General features: G+C 29.1%; 1 protein-coding gene across 1 annotated transcript; it reads left to right on the forward strand.

Annotated features, from left to right (window-relative positions):
* The first annotated feature begins 1316 nt into the window (after nucleotides 1-1316).
* On the forward strand, nucleotides 1317-8073 carry LOC113556575 (D-glucuronyl C5-epimerase-like). Its single transcript, XM_026961609.1, has 10 exons — nucleotides 1317-1773; nucleotides 2631-2802; nucleotides 3695-3817; nucleotides 4002-4176; nucleotides 4277-4504; nucleotides 5189-5361; nucleotides 6375-6515; nucleotides 6614-6801; nucleotides 7103-7376; nucleotides 7442-8073. The coding sequence occupies exons 2-10, from the start codon at nucleotides 2671-2673 to the stop codon at nucleotides 7706-7708; spliced, it is 1701 nt and encodes a 566-aa protein (XP_026817410.1). The 5' UTR covers nucleotides 1317-1773; nucleotides 2631-2670; the 3' UTR covers nucleotides 7709-8073.
* Nucleotides 8074-15311: the final 7238 nt, after the last annotated feature.

Raw genomic sequence — 15311 nt, forward strand, 5'->3', positions numbered from 1 at the left:
TAACTTATAATTTAAAAATTATTCGCGGGCATATGAAACTTTTAGAGTATATTATTATATTTCTTACATATAATGGCATTTCAAATACATTTTTTTTAAATATGTCACACCATCCATTACACTTATTATAATGACCCATTATTAACCTACTGTACAGTAAAGCAACATCCACTTCTCAATTTTTTATAGTTAGGATTGAAAATTGAAAACAAAACAAAGTTTCTCATAAATAGTTCATACTGAAACCAACAAATTTGAAAATACTTAAATAAGTTAAATACAGTTTTTTTATAAACATTATAAGTTAAATTTTAATAAGAATAACATCACTTTTTAATTTTTAAGTAGTATTTTAAACACAATGTAATAGGTACCTACGTTAGTAAGTTAGTTTATTAACTATAATTTATTTCAAAACCATATATATAACGCTATATCCACCGGAGAGGTGTTCGCACCTGCCTGCCTAATCATGGGAACCTACGCCTAAAGCAATAAAGCCTGATACCATTTGAGTTGTAAATCGAAGCCGAATTAAACCCGAACCTCGAGCAGTTAAGCCGTTTCGGAGCCGCTAAAAATTCCGCGTTAGACGTCGTTTTACATAAACGAATCGTATGATTCGCAAATAACGAGACACATACCTATAGGTAATCTCTTTTCGTGTATTTTAACGAATTTCGTCTACAATAATAATTGTTTATTTATAATTATAATTTCACATAGGTAACGCGGACACAATTAGGCATACTATTCATTACCACACACACAAACGTGCACACGTCGTAATATTGTAATAACAATTAACAGTATACCGTATGGACACATGTATATTTTTTCTCTGTTCGGGTAACTATAAAACGATTTAAGCGCTATTATTATAAATAAATCCAACGGCAAAACGCATCGCGCGAGTAGTTCCCAAAGCGATTGGCCGTCGAAGGTCGGTTTTACACACGTCGTATCGATCGCGCGTAGATCGTACACGTCGCGCGGCGCGTACCCGCAAAGCAACCGCGACGACGGGAAAACGTCGGCAGGGCTGAAAAATGCGGGTAAAGACGAAATCGGCGGGGCTCGGGGACGAAGATCGAACCATGCTTCGTAGCCCCCCCCCCCCCCCGCGGACGACGATATTTACTTAGATTATTATTTTTTATTATCTACACGTTTGGGTGACCATTTTTATCAAGGCGCGAATGCCAAACGTACAACTCCTAGCGCTTCGACGGACAATTACGGCGCTAGACGACACTAGGAAGTATATTATTATTATTTCGCACGCGCTGTTTCGGTAGTTATCAAAATCCAGTCTCGTTATCAGTTATCACTTTAAGAGTTACGAGTGCACCGACACGAAATAATGTTATTCATATTATTACACTTAATAACAAGTAACAACAATAATCATCGTTCACCGTCGCGATTTTCAGTTATGATCGGTCCGCCGAAATAATATTAATAAGACAACCGTAGTTATTGGTCCATTGGGCCGACGCGACAAATAATAAAAGCTAACAGTTATTCATTAGCAGTAGGTAGGCTAAGACTGTCGACTGTCGAGAATTTTCTTTTTTTTGTTAATGATTGTGCGCCCTGACCGTCTCGATACCGAACGATCAGACTACTGATGTCTTGATGGACAGCATTTCGTCGCGAGACAGTTGTCGCAGAAATAATAATTATCATTGTCTCCTGTCGACGATCGTTTAAAATGATTGGACTGCCGTCACATTCCACCTATCTGGACATTGTATAGCATCAATAATACAGGTACATCAGGCTTAGTAGGCGATACATTTGCACAATTATTAAACTGTAGTATTTGTCCACGTTGGTCTACTCATACATTGTTTGACTACAGTGATCGGGCCAAATAAATGCCTATAATCAGAGTATTATAATATCACTCATAGTTTATGTAGAATTGTCATTACAAGATTCATTAATTTTGGGTATTTAAGTTGTTTTCAAACTCTCATTATTCTAACTGGAAATAGTTATATTTTGGCTAAATATTGCATAACCTACTTAATATGAATAACAAAAGTAGTATCTCACAAATGCTAATAGACTATTATCATAATTTAGAATTAATCAAGAATTAATATTTTTTAATAAGTTAATGGCTTAACATTAATACACTTATAGTTTTTTCTTTCTTCGGATTAACTATTATGATACAGCAAATACCTATATATTTATTTTTTAATCGTTTTAAGCGTATGTTGTATAAGTATCTACTTAACTATTTATTTATAACCAATTCAGATTGCATATGCTGTCATTTTAATAATATTCGATTATCAGTTAATTATTCTTGGTATAATAAGATAATTAAATAATTCAATTAGGTATAAAATATAATACTGTCAGTACCTAAAAAATTACATACTTTTATCATAATTTTTTAATGAATATGTAATTATTTATTTATTATTGTATACCTACCTACTTAGATAATAATTTTATTTGATATGATTATCATTTATAAAATAATTAATAGTAAAACAATCATTAAATTATAAATAACACACTTATCTATAAAATAAGGACTATAATACAGTATTTTAAAAATAATAAGTGTACTAGAATGTTGTTTTATTTTATTATTTTTTTTTTTTTTGCAGTTATTCATCATTAAATTATTCAAATGACTATTAAACCAGTATGAGATTAAATATAAGAACGCTCTTTTTAGTTCTTTCTACGTTTATTATAATATGCACAGTGTCATTATGGTCCAATTGCTCAAATCAAACATTTGATACATTTTCAAAGAATATCAAACCTAATTATGAAGTAAGTAACAAATTATTCTAATATTTATTAAATAAAATACTACTAATAATGTAAACAATGTCAAGTATATTAAAAATATTTGTTATTTCTTTTTAATCAATGTCACAATTAATTTTAAATTCTGAGCAGTGTGATGAATGTATTAATTTTAAAATAATATGTGTTGAAAAATGTTGAGTACATGTATTATACATTGATAAATAATAAAATACTTTGAGTGTGCTTTCTGATTGCAAATTGGATTTAGTTTACACCTTAAAAAGGTCTTAATTATAAATTCTTAATATTTCAAAAACTTATCAGAAAAAACAAACAAATAGGAAAAAGAAGAATTTTTAGCTGAACTAGTTTTCGACAAAACTAAATTTCTTTATTTTGTTATAATTCAAAAACAGCTAATATTAAACAAGTATTTATATTATACTTTTCTCTACTTGGTATAATTTTCAAAGTATTTAGTTTCTTGAATGGCATTCAAATAAAAAAAGTATGAAACTCAGTATACTATAATTATTTATTTTTTTAATTCAAAATATTATTGAAAACTAAACAGTATTATACATTTTGTTACTATATTTATTTAAAAAAATAAATATAAATTTAGTTTTAATCAATTAATGTATAATTTATATTATAGTACTTATAGTATAAATAAATTGTGATAAGGTAGTGTAGATAAGAACTATAAAAGCAAAGAGAAAAATAAGGTTTATATAAAATGCCCTTATCATACTTCTTTCTAAAATACATTCTTTAATAAAAAAAATGACAATCTCAATTATGATATTGTAAATTGTAATGTACTGCAGTATTTCAATTTTATAAATTAATTAAATATTTAAATTATATAAATAAATCATACTACGTATTGTAATTGCATTTTTATTTTCAGTCATTAGTTCAAAATATAAAGCCAATAGACTGTCTCATTAATGGAAATAACCTTCATGTGGATTGCCTTTTAAAAAATAGCACAGTTTATATTCCATTTTCATTTCTAAAAATTTATTTTGAGGTTTGTACTTTTTTGGTATTAATGTCTGGAATCTGCATGAATATATTATTTACAATTTACCTATTAATGTTATTAATGTTATTATAATAGCATATACTAATTGAAAGTTACATGCATAACGCATTTATGTTTAACGACTTTGTAATTACTATCACAAACAAAGTTAATTCTTTAATTTGTTTAGGTTTATGGAAAAATTATTGAAACTGATGAAAATAAAAAAAAGTTTCTTTGGTCACATAGCTATTCCAAAATATATCATCAAAATGGAAAATATGACTCTCGGGGTGTGTTTACTAATTTCCAAAATTATAAAGTTGAAGAAAGAGATCGCGTGAAATGTGTTAGTGCTTCTGAAGGCAAGTTTCAAGTTATAATTATATATATTGTATATTAATAAATTATAAAATATTTGTGTAATTTAAATTGAAAAAAAAAATTTCTATTTAATAATCTTAGGAGTGCCAGTATCAACTCAGTGGAATCCTCATGGTTATTATTATCCAACACAAATAGCTCAATTTGGGTTATCTCACTATAGCAAAAATCTTACTTTACCATCACCAAAAATAAGGATTTTAGAAGATGGTCAGTTAAATCCTTTGTGGAATATTCCTGAAACTTCAAAAATACAAATAGCATTTAATGCGCAAGTCAATAGTAATGTTATTGATTTTTTCAGTACCGGTAAATTTAATACATATTTATCTACATTATAACATGACTACTTAATATATTTCTAGACCATGGGTCACCAACTAATTTTTATGGAGATCTGTTTTGACTTACCAAACTTTCCATGATCTAAAACATGTATGACAGCACTTTTTTAATACTTTAAAATTAATAACAAACACAATTTTATTATTATTGTATCAAATACTATAGCTTTAAAATATTAACTCAATTATATTTGAAATTAAATTGGTTAAATTGATTTTTATTAAATCATTAAGAATGTTAAGGTTGTTATTAATTATGTTTTAAAAAATTTATTTTTGAAAAAGCAGCTTTGAAATGTTGAACTTAAATTATGCAAAGTTTTTTATTTAAGATTTTTAATTTACTTAAAAAAAAAATGTTTAATCCAGAACGGTTTGTACTTCCGAATTACAATTTTCCTTTAAAACTAAATCTCTTTAGAATTCCAGCTACAAGGTAGTTTTAATATAGTTGAAAGCAATTAAAATAATTCAGTGGTATTGCACGTTAAAACTAAATAACAAAAATGTTAGAAATAACAGACCCACAATATCAGAAAATACATTTATTCATCATTATATTTTATTAAAAATGTTTAAAATTGGCTAGTTGGTGACTCTTGTTAGTTGTTAAAAATTAATCATTTTATTATAAAATTATTTTATTTAGATAAACCAATTTCATTGAAAATTGACAGCAAAGAGGAATTTTTCATTAGTTTTGATGTAGCTTTATCTTTATCAACAAGTAGTAGTATTGTTATCACTATAAAAGATTTAAAGGAACAAAACGAAGTATGGAATCTGCATTATATATGTTCTAAAACATTTATATTTGCAAAGGTAAAATTAATTATTTTACATTTATGAAATAAAATTTATTCTTGTTGAGAGGATACTGTACCCTTGTGTTGTTTATGATCTAACTAAGGTAAAACATAGCATATTTGCGTTCAGCAGAATTCATTTTATGTTGTTAGCTTTCATATTAAAGTCAATTGACCTATTATCAAACCTAAAGCTAAGAACATTATTTAGGGCATCTCTTAGGTTTGTATTAATATTTTCATTTTAAAATAAGGTATACCCATTCAGTGGCGTATTTTTAATAATTTCTTGGGGGAGGTTTTAAAATTATTTTTAAAAATTATATGATAAAGCTTATTTGTTTTATCTTACTTTGAAACTAGGAATAAAGAAATCAAATGAATACAAACAATATTAATTTATAACTGAAAAAATGTTGTCGTGCCGTTACCGTATCGTCGTAACAAATTTCTCCCTTGTCGACTAAGTGTCAATATCGGTTACCAGCGCTCTACTATTATGGTTTTTGTTGATTGTGGACAATATTTTTACAATCTGTTTATCGACAACTCTGTACATGCATACTGGTTAGGTATTTTAGTTAAAAACTTCTATGACGAAGGGGGGGGATTGAATTCGAAAACCCCTCTCCTCCGTAAATACGCCACTATACCCATTTAAAACTTAAATTAAAATGCTCAAATTCGCTTAATAATATTAAAAAATAATAAAAAATAGTTATTTGTATTTTATATGTTTTATTTTTATGTGTGTACGATGTCCTCTAAATATTATGTGATTGAAATAATTCCTTACAAAATATAATAAATAATTTATAATTATTATCGAAAAATAATAATTTTATTTTATTTATTATTATTTATGTTATTTTTATGCGGTTTTTAATTTTTTTCAAATAGTTTTTACTAATACTATATATATAATACTATATATATATAATACTATATAATTACTAATTAAATTAGTAAAAACATATTTATAATTATACTTTTACACCATAATTATTTATAGCTATTTTTTTTCAATAGGGTCATAATATTTATCATGGAATGAATTGTGGTAGAGAGTTTGGTTGGAAAAAATTGACAAGAAATATATTAATTGACTTACAAAAGGGTTTACATGTATTAAAAAAAACAACAACAAAAATGTTTCGTTCAAAATATAAGGTACTATAGTTTCACTTCATTATAATCAAAATATTTTTGTTTATAATTATAATTTAATGCTAATCATTTATTGAATTATCAATTATGATTTTATTTAGTTGTGTGATTTTAAACTATATGGTGTTGGATTCCTGGACAACCTAACACTTAGTTCTAGTGATCATATTAGTCAATTTTATGCTGCTGCACGTTGGTTTAATAAACATCAAGATAAAGAGTCTGGTGGTTGGATTAATCCTGTTACTCGTAAAATATCTCCTGTTATAAAACCACTAAAGCCAGGATGGTAAGTATATTAACAATGTATTGCTAATTATAATATAAATTTATATAGTGTATAACAAGACCGTAACTGGTTGGGAGGATCCAGGGATCCAGACTCCCCTCCCCATAATTTTTAAAAGTAAAAATATATTGGAGGTGAAGTATAGTATATTGACTATAATTTTTCAACATTTATTATAAAAAAAAGTTGAATCCCTTCCAAATATTTTTTTCAGTTACAGCCTTTAAGATACACAGAATGTGTATTTTTTTTCTAAGTTTGATTACATACATTACTTGATTACTTACATATTACTCTATAGGTTATCTGCTATGGGGCAGGGTCAAGCAATATCATTGCTCTCTAGGGCATTTCACCATTCTGGTGGCAATGAAGTGTACTTAAATACAGCTCACACCGCTTTAAAACCATTTAAAATTGCGAGTAAAAATGGTGGTGTTTTGTCTAAATTTATGGATTTACACCCTTGGTATGATGAATATCCTACAGTTCCATCAATATTTATTTTAAATGGTTTTATGTATTCATTGATTGGATTATATGATTTATTTTCATTGGCTCCTAATGGCTCGAAGGTAATTAAAATTTTCTACTCTTTATAATTTTATATTCTATATTTTATAAAATGCTATAATTTTAGGTTTCACAAGAAGCTTATTCATTATGGAAACAAGGTATGACATCATTAAAAAATCTGTTACCGTTATTTGACATGGGTTCAAGATCAGCATATGATCTCAGACATGTAACACTTGATATAGCGCCAAATATTGCTCGATGGGATTACCACGCTACACATATCAACCAACTATTGTTATTGTCAACGCTGGACAATGCAACAGTTATACAAACTACAGCCAAAAGATGGATAGGTTATATGAATGGTGCTCGTGCATCACATAATTAAATTATTTACACTAAGAGTATTGAACATAAAATTAGTAAAATATAATTAAGAAATTGTCGGGAAAAAAGTATGGCTGTGACAATTTTTTTTTCCTAAAAATGTTGCATTTTTAATTAATTTTATATTTTTAGGGGAAATGTGCATTAATATAATAAATAAAAATTTTAGTTTAAATGAAAAACTGCAATTTAAACATTAAAATCATGAGTTAACAGGACATTTAACATTTAGTTAGTGAAGTGGTTATTTGTTTTAGAAATAAAATCTGTAATGCTTAACACAATATTATTAAATTGTATGGGATTTGTCACTAAAAATATCAAATATTCAATAATCGAATAATATTCTGAATCCAATTTTATCATATACCCTAATAATTTAACATACATTTTTTAAATTTTGTTGAATTAATTAAAAGTTTTTTTACACTAAAAAATTCAGTGGTTAATTTTCACCTAATCAGTATTAAAAATAACATAATACTAAGAAACAACTTATACCTATCATACATAGATTTTTTTTTAAACAACAATTATTTAAATAAATAATTTAACTCGGTTTCAAAAGTCTTATAATATAATTATTATAGAAACATGAAATATTATAATATGCTACAAGATAAATAATATTTAAAAATTGTTTTATTCCTATCAATTTTAATTTAAAAATTTAATATTAATAATACTATAAATACTAATATAGAATTATTTCATAAATAATAAATATCAGGGTTCCTCTGTATGTGAAATATTCTTGTTCACGCTAAATATTCTGATATAGCTTATATATATAAAAAATATTGATAGGGATACTGTTATTATTAAATCATTTGATTCTGATAATAACCTCATTTAATAAATTATATTTTCTAAAAAAAAAAAAAAAATACTAATTCAATTTCTCATTATAGTATTGACTTTGATAAAAACCACAAAGCAAAAAAATAAAGCATTCAAGTATGTTTTTGTAATATGATTATTATTTAATAAGTAAACTAATAATTTAATTAAAGAGATTAATAAAAAAATAAAAGTACTCCTTGTGTTGAAATCATATCTACTTAATCGATAAATCGAATGTGTATTAATGATCAATTTTTAGATTAGTTATTAAAAATTATATTAAAATAAATTGTTCTGAAAGAAAAAAACTAGTGTAGTTGATTAAAATATATATATATTTATTTATATAGCATGTTTTAATTTATAAAAAGAAAAAGTATTATTGTTAAAAAGTATTTACATTGGTATTATTTTTATTTAAAAAATTATATTTTAGTTTTAATTTACTTCCAATAAAAATATGTACCAAATGTAATGTTACTTTATGAAATCTACCTATACATGTAACTGTTCTGTTTATGGTGATTTTCTTAAATTTTAATTTTGCTGTTATATGTTTATTTGTCATATGATTATCATATAGTATTACAATTTACAAACAGAACCTTTGCAAGTAAATTTAAAATTACACTCCATTAGAATTATAGCGACAATCAAAATTTATAATAACACCTTATTTTTATACAGTTTGTATTACTATTACTATTAACCTCAAAACTATACACTATATGATTCCCATTGCTCTAACTTGCCTATAACTGCACTAGTGATCTCATAATTTACTATAAAATCAACTATGTTTAAGAATAGTAATAACAATTATTAATTTTAGAAATTATTGTAATATGCTCTATAACTGTATGTATCTATACTATATAATATACATATATATATAAAAATATGTAGTAAAACTGATAAAATCATTTGATTTTATAAATACTGATATGTAATAAATATTTGTATCTACAATGAATTGATTCTGATTTATTTTATATAATTATTACATACCTGTTAAAATTTATAGGTCCGCGCTTGTTTCGTAAAAATTATATGTACCTGTGACATGGAGATATTTTACTGATAAAGAATTATTAACAAAAAAATGGTCTTCGACCTTGTTAGATTAGTGAATGATTTGGGTTATAATATACTGCTTGCAAACCATATTTAAAAGAATATTTATATTTTTAATTAAATCAGTTAAATTATAATTGAAAAATATTGATTTATGCGAGTAAAAATGGTAGTTAAAAATTTAATAAATTTATTATAGAAAATTTAGTCCATTCATTTAACTAAAATAGGATAATAATTTCTAAATATTATATAATATCTTTAATTTTCTATAGTTCATCAAAGCTGATTTCAGAAATTAAAAAAACTGATAAATAGAATGGATAGTATATTTTGATAGAAATTATTCTACATATCAGATTTGTAAAAAAGCCATTCATTTAACTACAACACTAAATAGATGCTTTTAATCACAATAATACCATGTTAAAACTCTTTAATTCGCAATATTAAGAAAAGTCTTTAAGGATCTCAACCGAAAAGATGCCTTCCTATAAAGCAATACGGTGTACAAACTGATTATCTACTTCATTATATTCAGTGAAATCATCTACCGGGATCCCAGCCCGAAATGATATTTCTAAGTGTAATATAGGTAACAGAAATATATAGGTATAGACTCGCAACAGAAACTATGTTACACACAATATAATAGGACACAAAAGTAATATAAAAAAATATACACGCCGTATCGTTTATGATCGAATACAATGTAAATACTGCTTAAAACGTTTTGATAAGAATATCTTAATCGTAAAATAAGTAGTTGTTCACGGATTTTCATTTAAAATATGGAATTTTTCTCCCGATTTGGCATTAACATACGAGAAAAAGAATTGAAAAGAAAAATCTTCTAACAGGATCCCATACGGAATTTATGCTTGTATAAGCAACCTTAATACATCTTTGAAATAATTCTACCTATCGGCTTTCAAAATAAGCAATTACTTAAGTATAATACGAAGTTAGTGCTATTCATCAAAATAATGCTGCATCAAAACAGTATCCTTTGTATATTTAATTAAATCTTCTACAATGACCCGAGCCTGAAATGATTAAGAACAATCTTCTACAAGGATATCCGTCGGAATTGATACTTTCCCTTAATGCAGATACGGTGTTCAAACTGTTAACTTCACGATGTGAAATAAAATCTTCTAACAGGATCCCAGCATGTAATGATACCTTCCCAGATAGCCCGTACGGTTTTCAAACTGTTTAGTTCACAATAATAAGAAAAATCTACTACTAGGATCCCAGCCGGCAATGTTACCTTCCCAGTTGGCCAGTACGGTTTTCAAACTGTTTAGTTCACAATAATTAGAAAAATCAACTACTAGGATCCCAGCCGGCAATGTTACCTTCTCAGTTGGCCAGTACGGTTTTCAAACTGTTTAGTTCACAATATTTAGAAAAATCTACTACTAGGATCCCAGCCGGCAATGATGCCTTGCCGAATAGCCACCAATACGATTTCTAAACGAATTCAATTTTTAAATATCACAATATACTTGACGAATTATATGCATAGGACTCTTTTAATGACCTAAGCTTCCCTAATAGTTTTTCAATAATGTTTCAAATATCAAATATGAGAATTAACAACGATGAAATATTCCTATATATATACAGGCTTTCAAAATAAGCAATTACCTAAGTATAATACGAAGTTAGTGCTATTCATCAAAATAATGCTGCATCAAAACAGTATCCTTTGTATATTTAATTAAATCTTCTACAATGACCCGAGCCTGAAATGATTAAGAACAATCTTCTACAAGGATATCAGTCGGAATTGATACTTTCCCTTAATGCAGATACGGTGTTCAAACTGTTAACTTCACGATGTGAAATAAAATCTTCCAACAGGATCCCAGCCTGTAATGATACCTTCCCAGTTGGCCAGTTCGGTTTTCAAACTGTTTAGTTCGCAATAATAAGAAAAATCTACTACTACGATCCCAGCCGGCAATGTTACCTTCTCAGTTGGCCAGTACGGTTATCAAACTGTTTAGTTCGCAATTATAAGAAAAATCTACTAGTAGGATCCCAGTCGGCAATGTTACCTTCCCAGTTGGCCAGTACGGTTTTCAAACTGTTTAGTTCACAATATTTAGAAAAATCAACTACTAGGATCCCAGCCGGCAATGATACTTTCCCAGTTAGCTAGTACGGTTTTCAAACTGTATAGTTCACAATAATAAGAAAAATCTACTACTAGGATCCCAGCCGGCAATGATACCTTCTTAGTTGGCCAGTACGGTTATCGAACTGTTTAGTTCACAATAATAAGAAAAATCTACTACTAGGATCCCAGCCGGCAATGATACTTTCCCAGATAGCCAGTACGGTTTTCAAACTGTTTAGTTCGCAATAATAAGAAAAATCTATTACTACGATCCCAGCCGGCAATGTTACCTTCTCAGTTGGCCAGTACGGTTTTCAAACTGTATAGTTCGCAATAATAAGAAAAATCTATTACTACGATCCCAGCCGGCAATGTTACCTTCTCAGTTGGCCAGTACGGTTTTCAAACTGTATAGTTCGCAATAATAAGAAAAATCAACTACTAGGATCCCAGCCGGCAATGATACCTTCCCAGTTGGCGAGTACGGTTTTCAAACTCTATAGTTCACAATAATAAGAAAAATCTACTACTAGGATCCCAGCCGGCAATGATACCTTCTAAGTTGGCCAGTACGGTTATCAAACTGTTTAGTTCGCAATTATAAGAAAAATCTACTACTAGGATACCAGTCGGCAATGTTACCTTCCCAGTTGGCCAGTACGGTTTTCAAACTGTTTAGTTCACAATATTTAGAAAAATCAACTACTAGGATCCCAGCCGGCAATGATACCTTCCCAGTTAGCTAGTACGGTTTTCAAACTGTATAGTTCACAATAATAAGAAAAATCTACTACTAGGATCCCAGCCGGCAATGATACCTTCTTAGTTGGCCAGTACGGTTATCGAACTGTTTAGTTCACAATAATAGGAAAAATCTACTACTAGGATCCCAGCCGGCAATGATACTTTCCCAGATAGCCAGTACGGTTTTCAAACTGTTTAGTTCACAATAATAAGAAAAATCTACTACTAGGATCCCAGCCGGCAATGATACCTTCTTAGTTGGCCAGTACGGTTATCGAACTGTTTAGTTCACAATAATAAGAAAAATCTACTACTAGGATCCCAGCCGGCAATGATACTTTCCCAGATAGCCAGTACGGTTTTCAAACTGTTTAGTTCGCAATAATAAGAAAAATCTATTACTACGATCCCAGCCGGCAATGTTACCTTCTCAGTTGGCCAGTACGGTTTTCAAACTGTATAGTTCGCAATAATAAGAAAAATCTATTACTACGATCCCAGCCGGCAATGTTACCTTCTCAGTTGGCCAGTACGGTTTTCAAACTGTATAGTTCGCAATAATAAGAAAAATCAACTACTAGGATCCCAGCCGGCAATGATACCTTCCCAGTTGGCGAGTACGGTTTTCAAACTCTATAGTTCACAATAATAAGAAAAATCTACTACTAGGATCCCAGCCGGCAATGATACCTTCTAAGTTGGCCAGTACGGTTATCAAACTGTTTAGTTCGCAATTATAAGAAAAATCTACTACTAGGATACCAGTCGGCAATGTTACCTTCCCAGTTGGCCAGTACGGTTTTCAAACTGTTTAGTTCACAATATTTAGAAAAATCAACTACTAGGATCCCAGCCGGCAATGATACCTTCCCAGTTAGCTAGTACGGTTTTCAAACTGTATAGTTCACAATAATAAGAAAAATCTACTACTAGGATCCCAGCCGGCAATGATACCTTCTTAGTTGGCCAGTACGGTTATCGAACTGTTTAGTTCACAATAATAGGAAAAATCTACTACTAGGATCCCAGCCGGCAATGATACTTTCCCAGATAGCCAGTACGGTTTTCAAACTGTTTAGTTCGCAATAATAAGAAAAATCTACTACTAAGATCCCAGTCGGCAATGTTACCTTCCCAGTTGGCCAGTACGGTTTTCAAACTGTTTAGTTCACAATAATTAGAAAAATCAACTACTAGGATCCCAGCCGGCAATGATACTTTGCAGAAAAACCACCAATACGATTTCTAAATGAATTCAATTTTAAATATCACAATACACTTGACGAATTATATGCATAGGACTCTCTTAATTACCTAAGCTTCCCTAATAATTTTTCAATAATATTTTAAATATCAAATATGAGAATTAACAACAATGAAATATTCCTATGTTGATGCATTTAATCACAATAATGATGTAAATCTGTAATCAAGGTACCAGGAATATTTAGGTATAAACTTGCCACTTAAGCAAGGTCAATGGCAATATAATAGGACACAAAAGTAGTATAAAAGAATCTACACGCCGTATCATTTATGATCTAATATAATGTAAATACTGCTTAAAACGTTTTGCTAAGGATATCTTAATCGTAAAATAAGTAGTTGTTCACGGATTTTCATTTAAAATATGGAATTTTTCTCCCGATTTGGCATTAACATACGATAAAAGGAATTGAAAAGAAAAATCTTCTAACAGGATCCCATACAGAATTTATGCTTGTATAAGCAACCTTAATACATCTTTGAAATAATTCTACCTATCGGCTTTCAAAATAAGCAGTTACTTAACTATAATACGAAGTTTGTGCTATTCATCAAAATAATGCTGCATCAAAACAGTATCCTTTGTATATTTAATTAAATCTTCTACAATGACCTGAGCCTGAAAAGATTAAGAACAATTTTCTACAAGGATATCAGTCGGAATTGATACTTTCCCTTAATGCAGATACGGTGTTCAAACTGTTAACTTCACGATGTGAAATAAAATCTTCTAACAGGATCCCAGCCTGTAATGATACCTTCCCAGTTGGCCAGTTCGGTTTTCAAACTGTTTAGTTCGCAATAATAAGAAAAATCTACTACTAGGATCCCAGCCGGCAATGTTACCTTCCCAGTTGGCCAGTACGGTTTTCAAACTGTTTAGTTCACAATATTTAGAAAAATCAACTACTAGGATCCCAGCCGGCAATGATACCTTCCCAGTTAGCTAGTACGGTTTTCAAACTGTATAGTTTACAATAATAAGAAAAATCTACTACTAGGATCCCAGCCGGCAATGATACCTTCTTAGTTGGCCAGTACGGTTATCGAACTGTTTAGTTCACAATAATAAGAAAAATCTACTACTAGGATCCCAGCCGGCAATGATACTTTCCCAGATAGCCAGTACGGTTTTCAAACAGTTTAGTTCGCAATAATAAGAAAAATCTATTACTACGATCCCAGCCGGCAATGTTACCTTCTCAGTTGGCCAGTACGGTTATCAAACTGTTTAGTTCGCAATTATAAGAAAAATCTACTACTAGGATACCAGTCGGCAATGTTACCTTCCCAGTTGGCCAGTACGGTTTTCAAACTGTTAGGTTCACAATAATTAGAAAAATCAACTACTAGGATTCCAGCCGGCTATGATGCCTTGCCGAAAAGCCACCAATACGATTTCTAAACGAATTCAATTTTTAAATATCACAATACACTTGACGAATTATATGCATAGGACTCTTTTAATGACCTAAGCTTCCCTAATAGTTTTTCAATAATGTTTTAAATATCAAATATGAGAATTAACAACAATGAAATATTCCTATAT

This window comes from Rhopalosiphum maidis, chromosome 3 (genome assembly GCF_003676215.2).
Source record: "Rhopalosiphum maidis isolate BTI-1 chromosome 3, ASM367621v3, whole genome shotgun sequence".
NCBI classification, from domain to species: Eukaryota; Metazoa; Arthropoda; class Insecta; order Hemiptera; family Aphididae; genus Rhopalosiphum; species Rhopalosiphum maidis.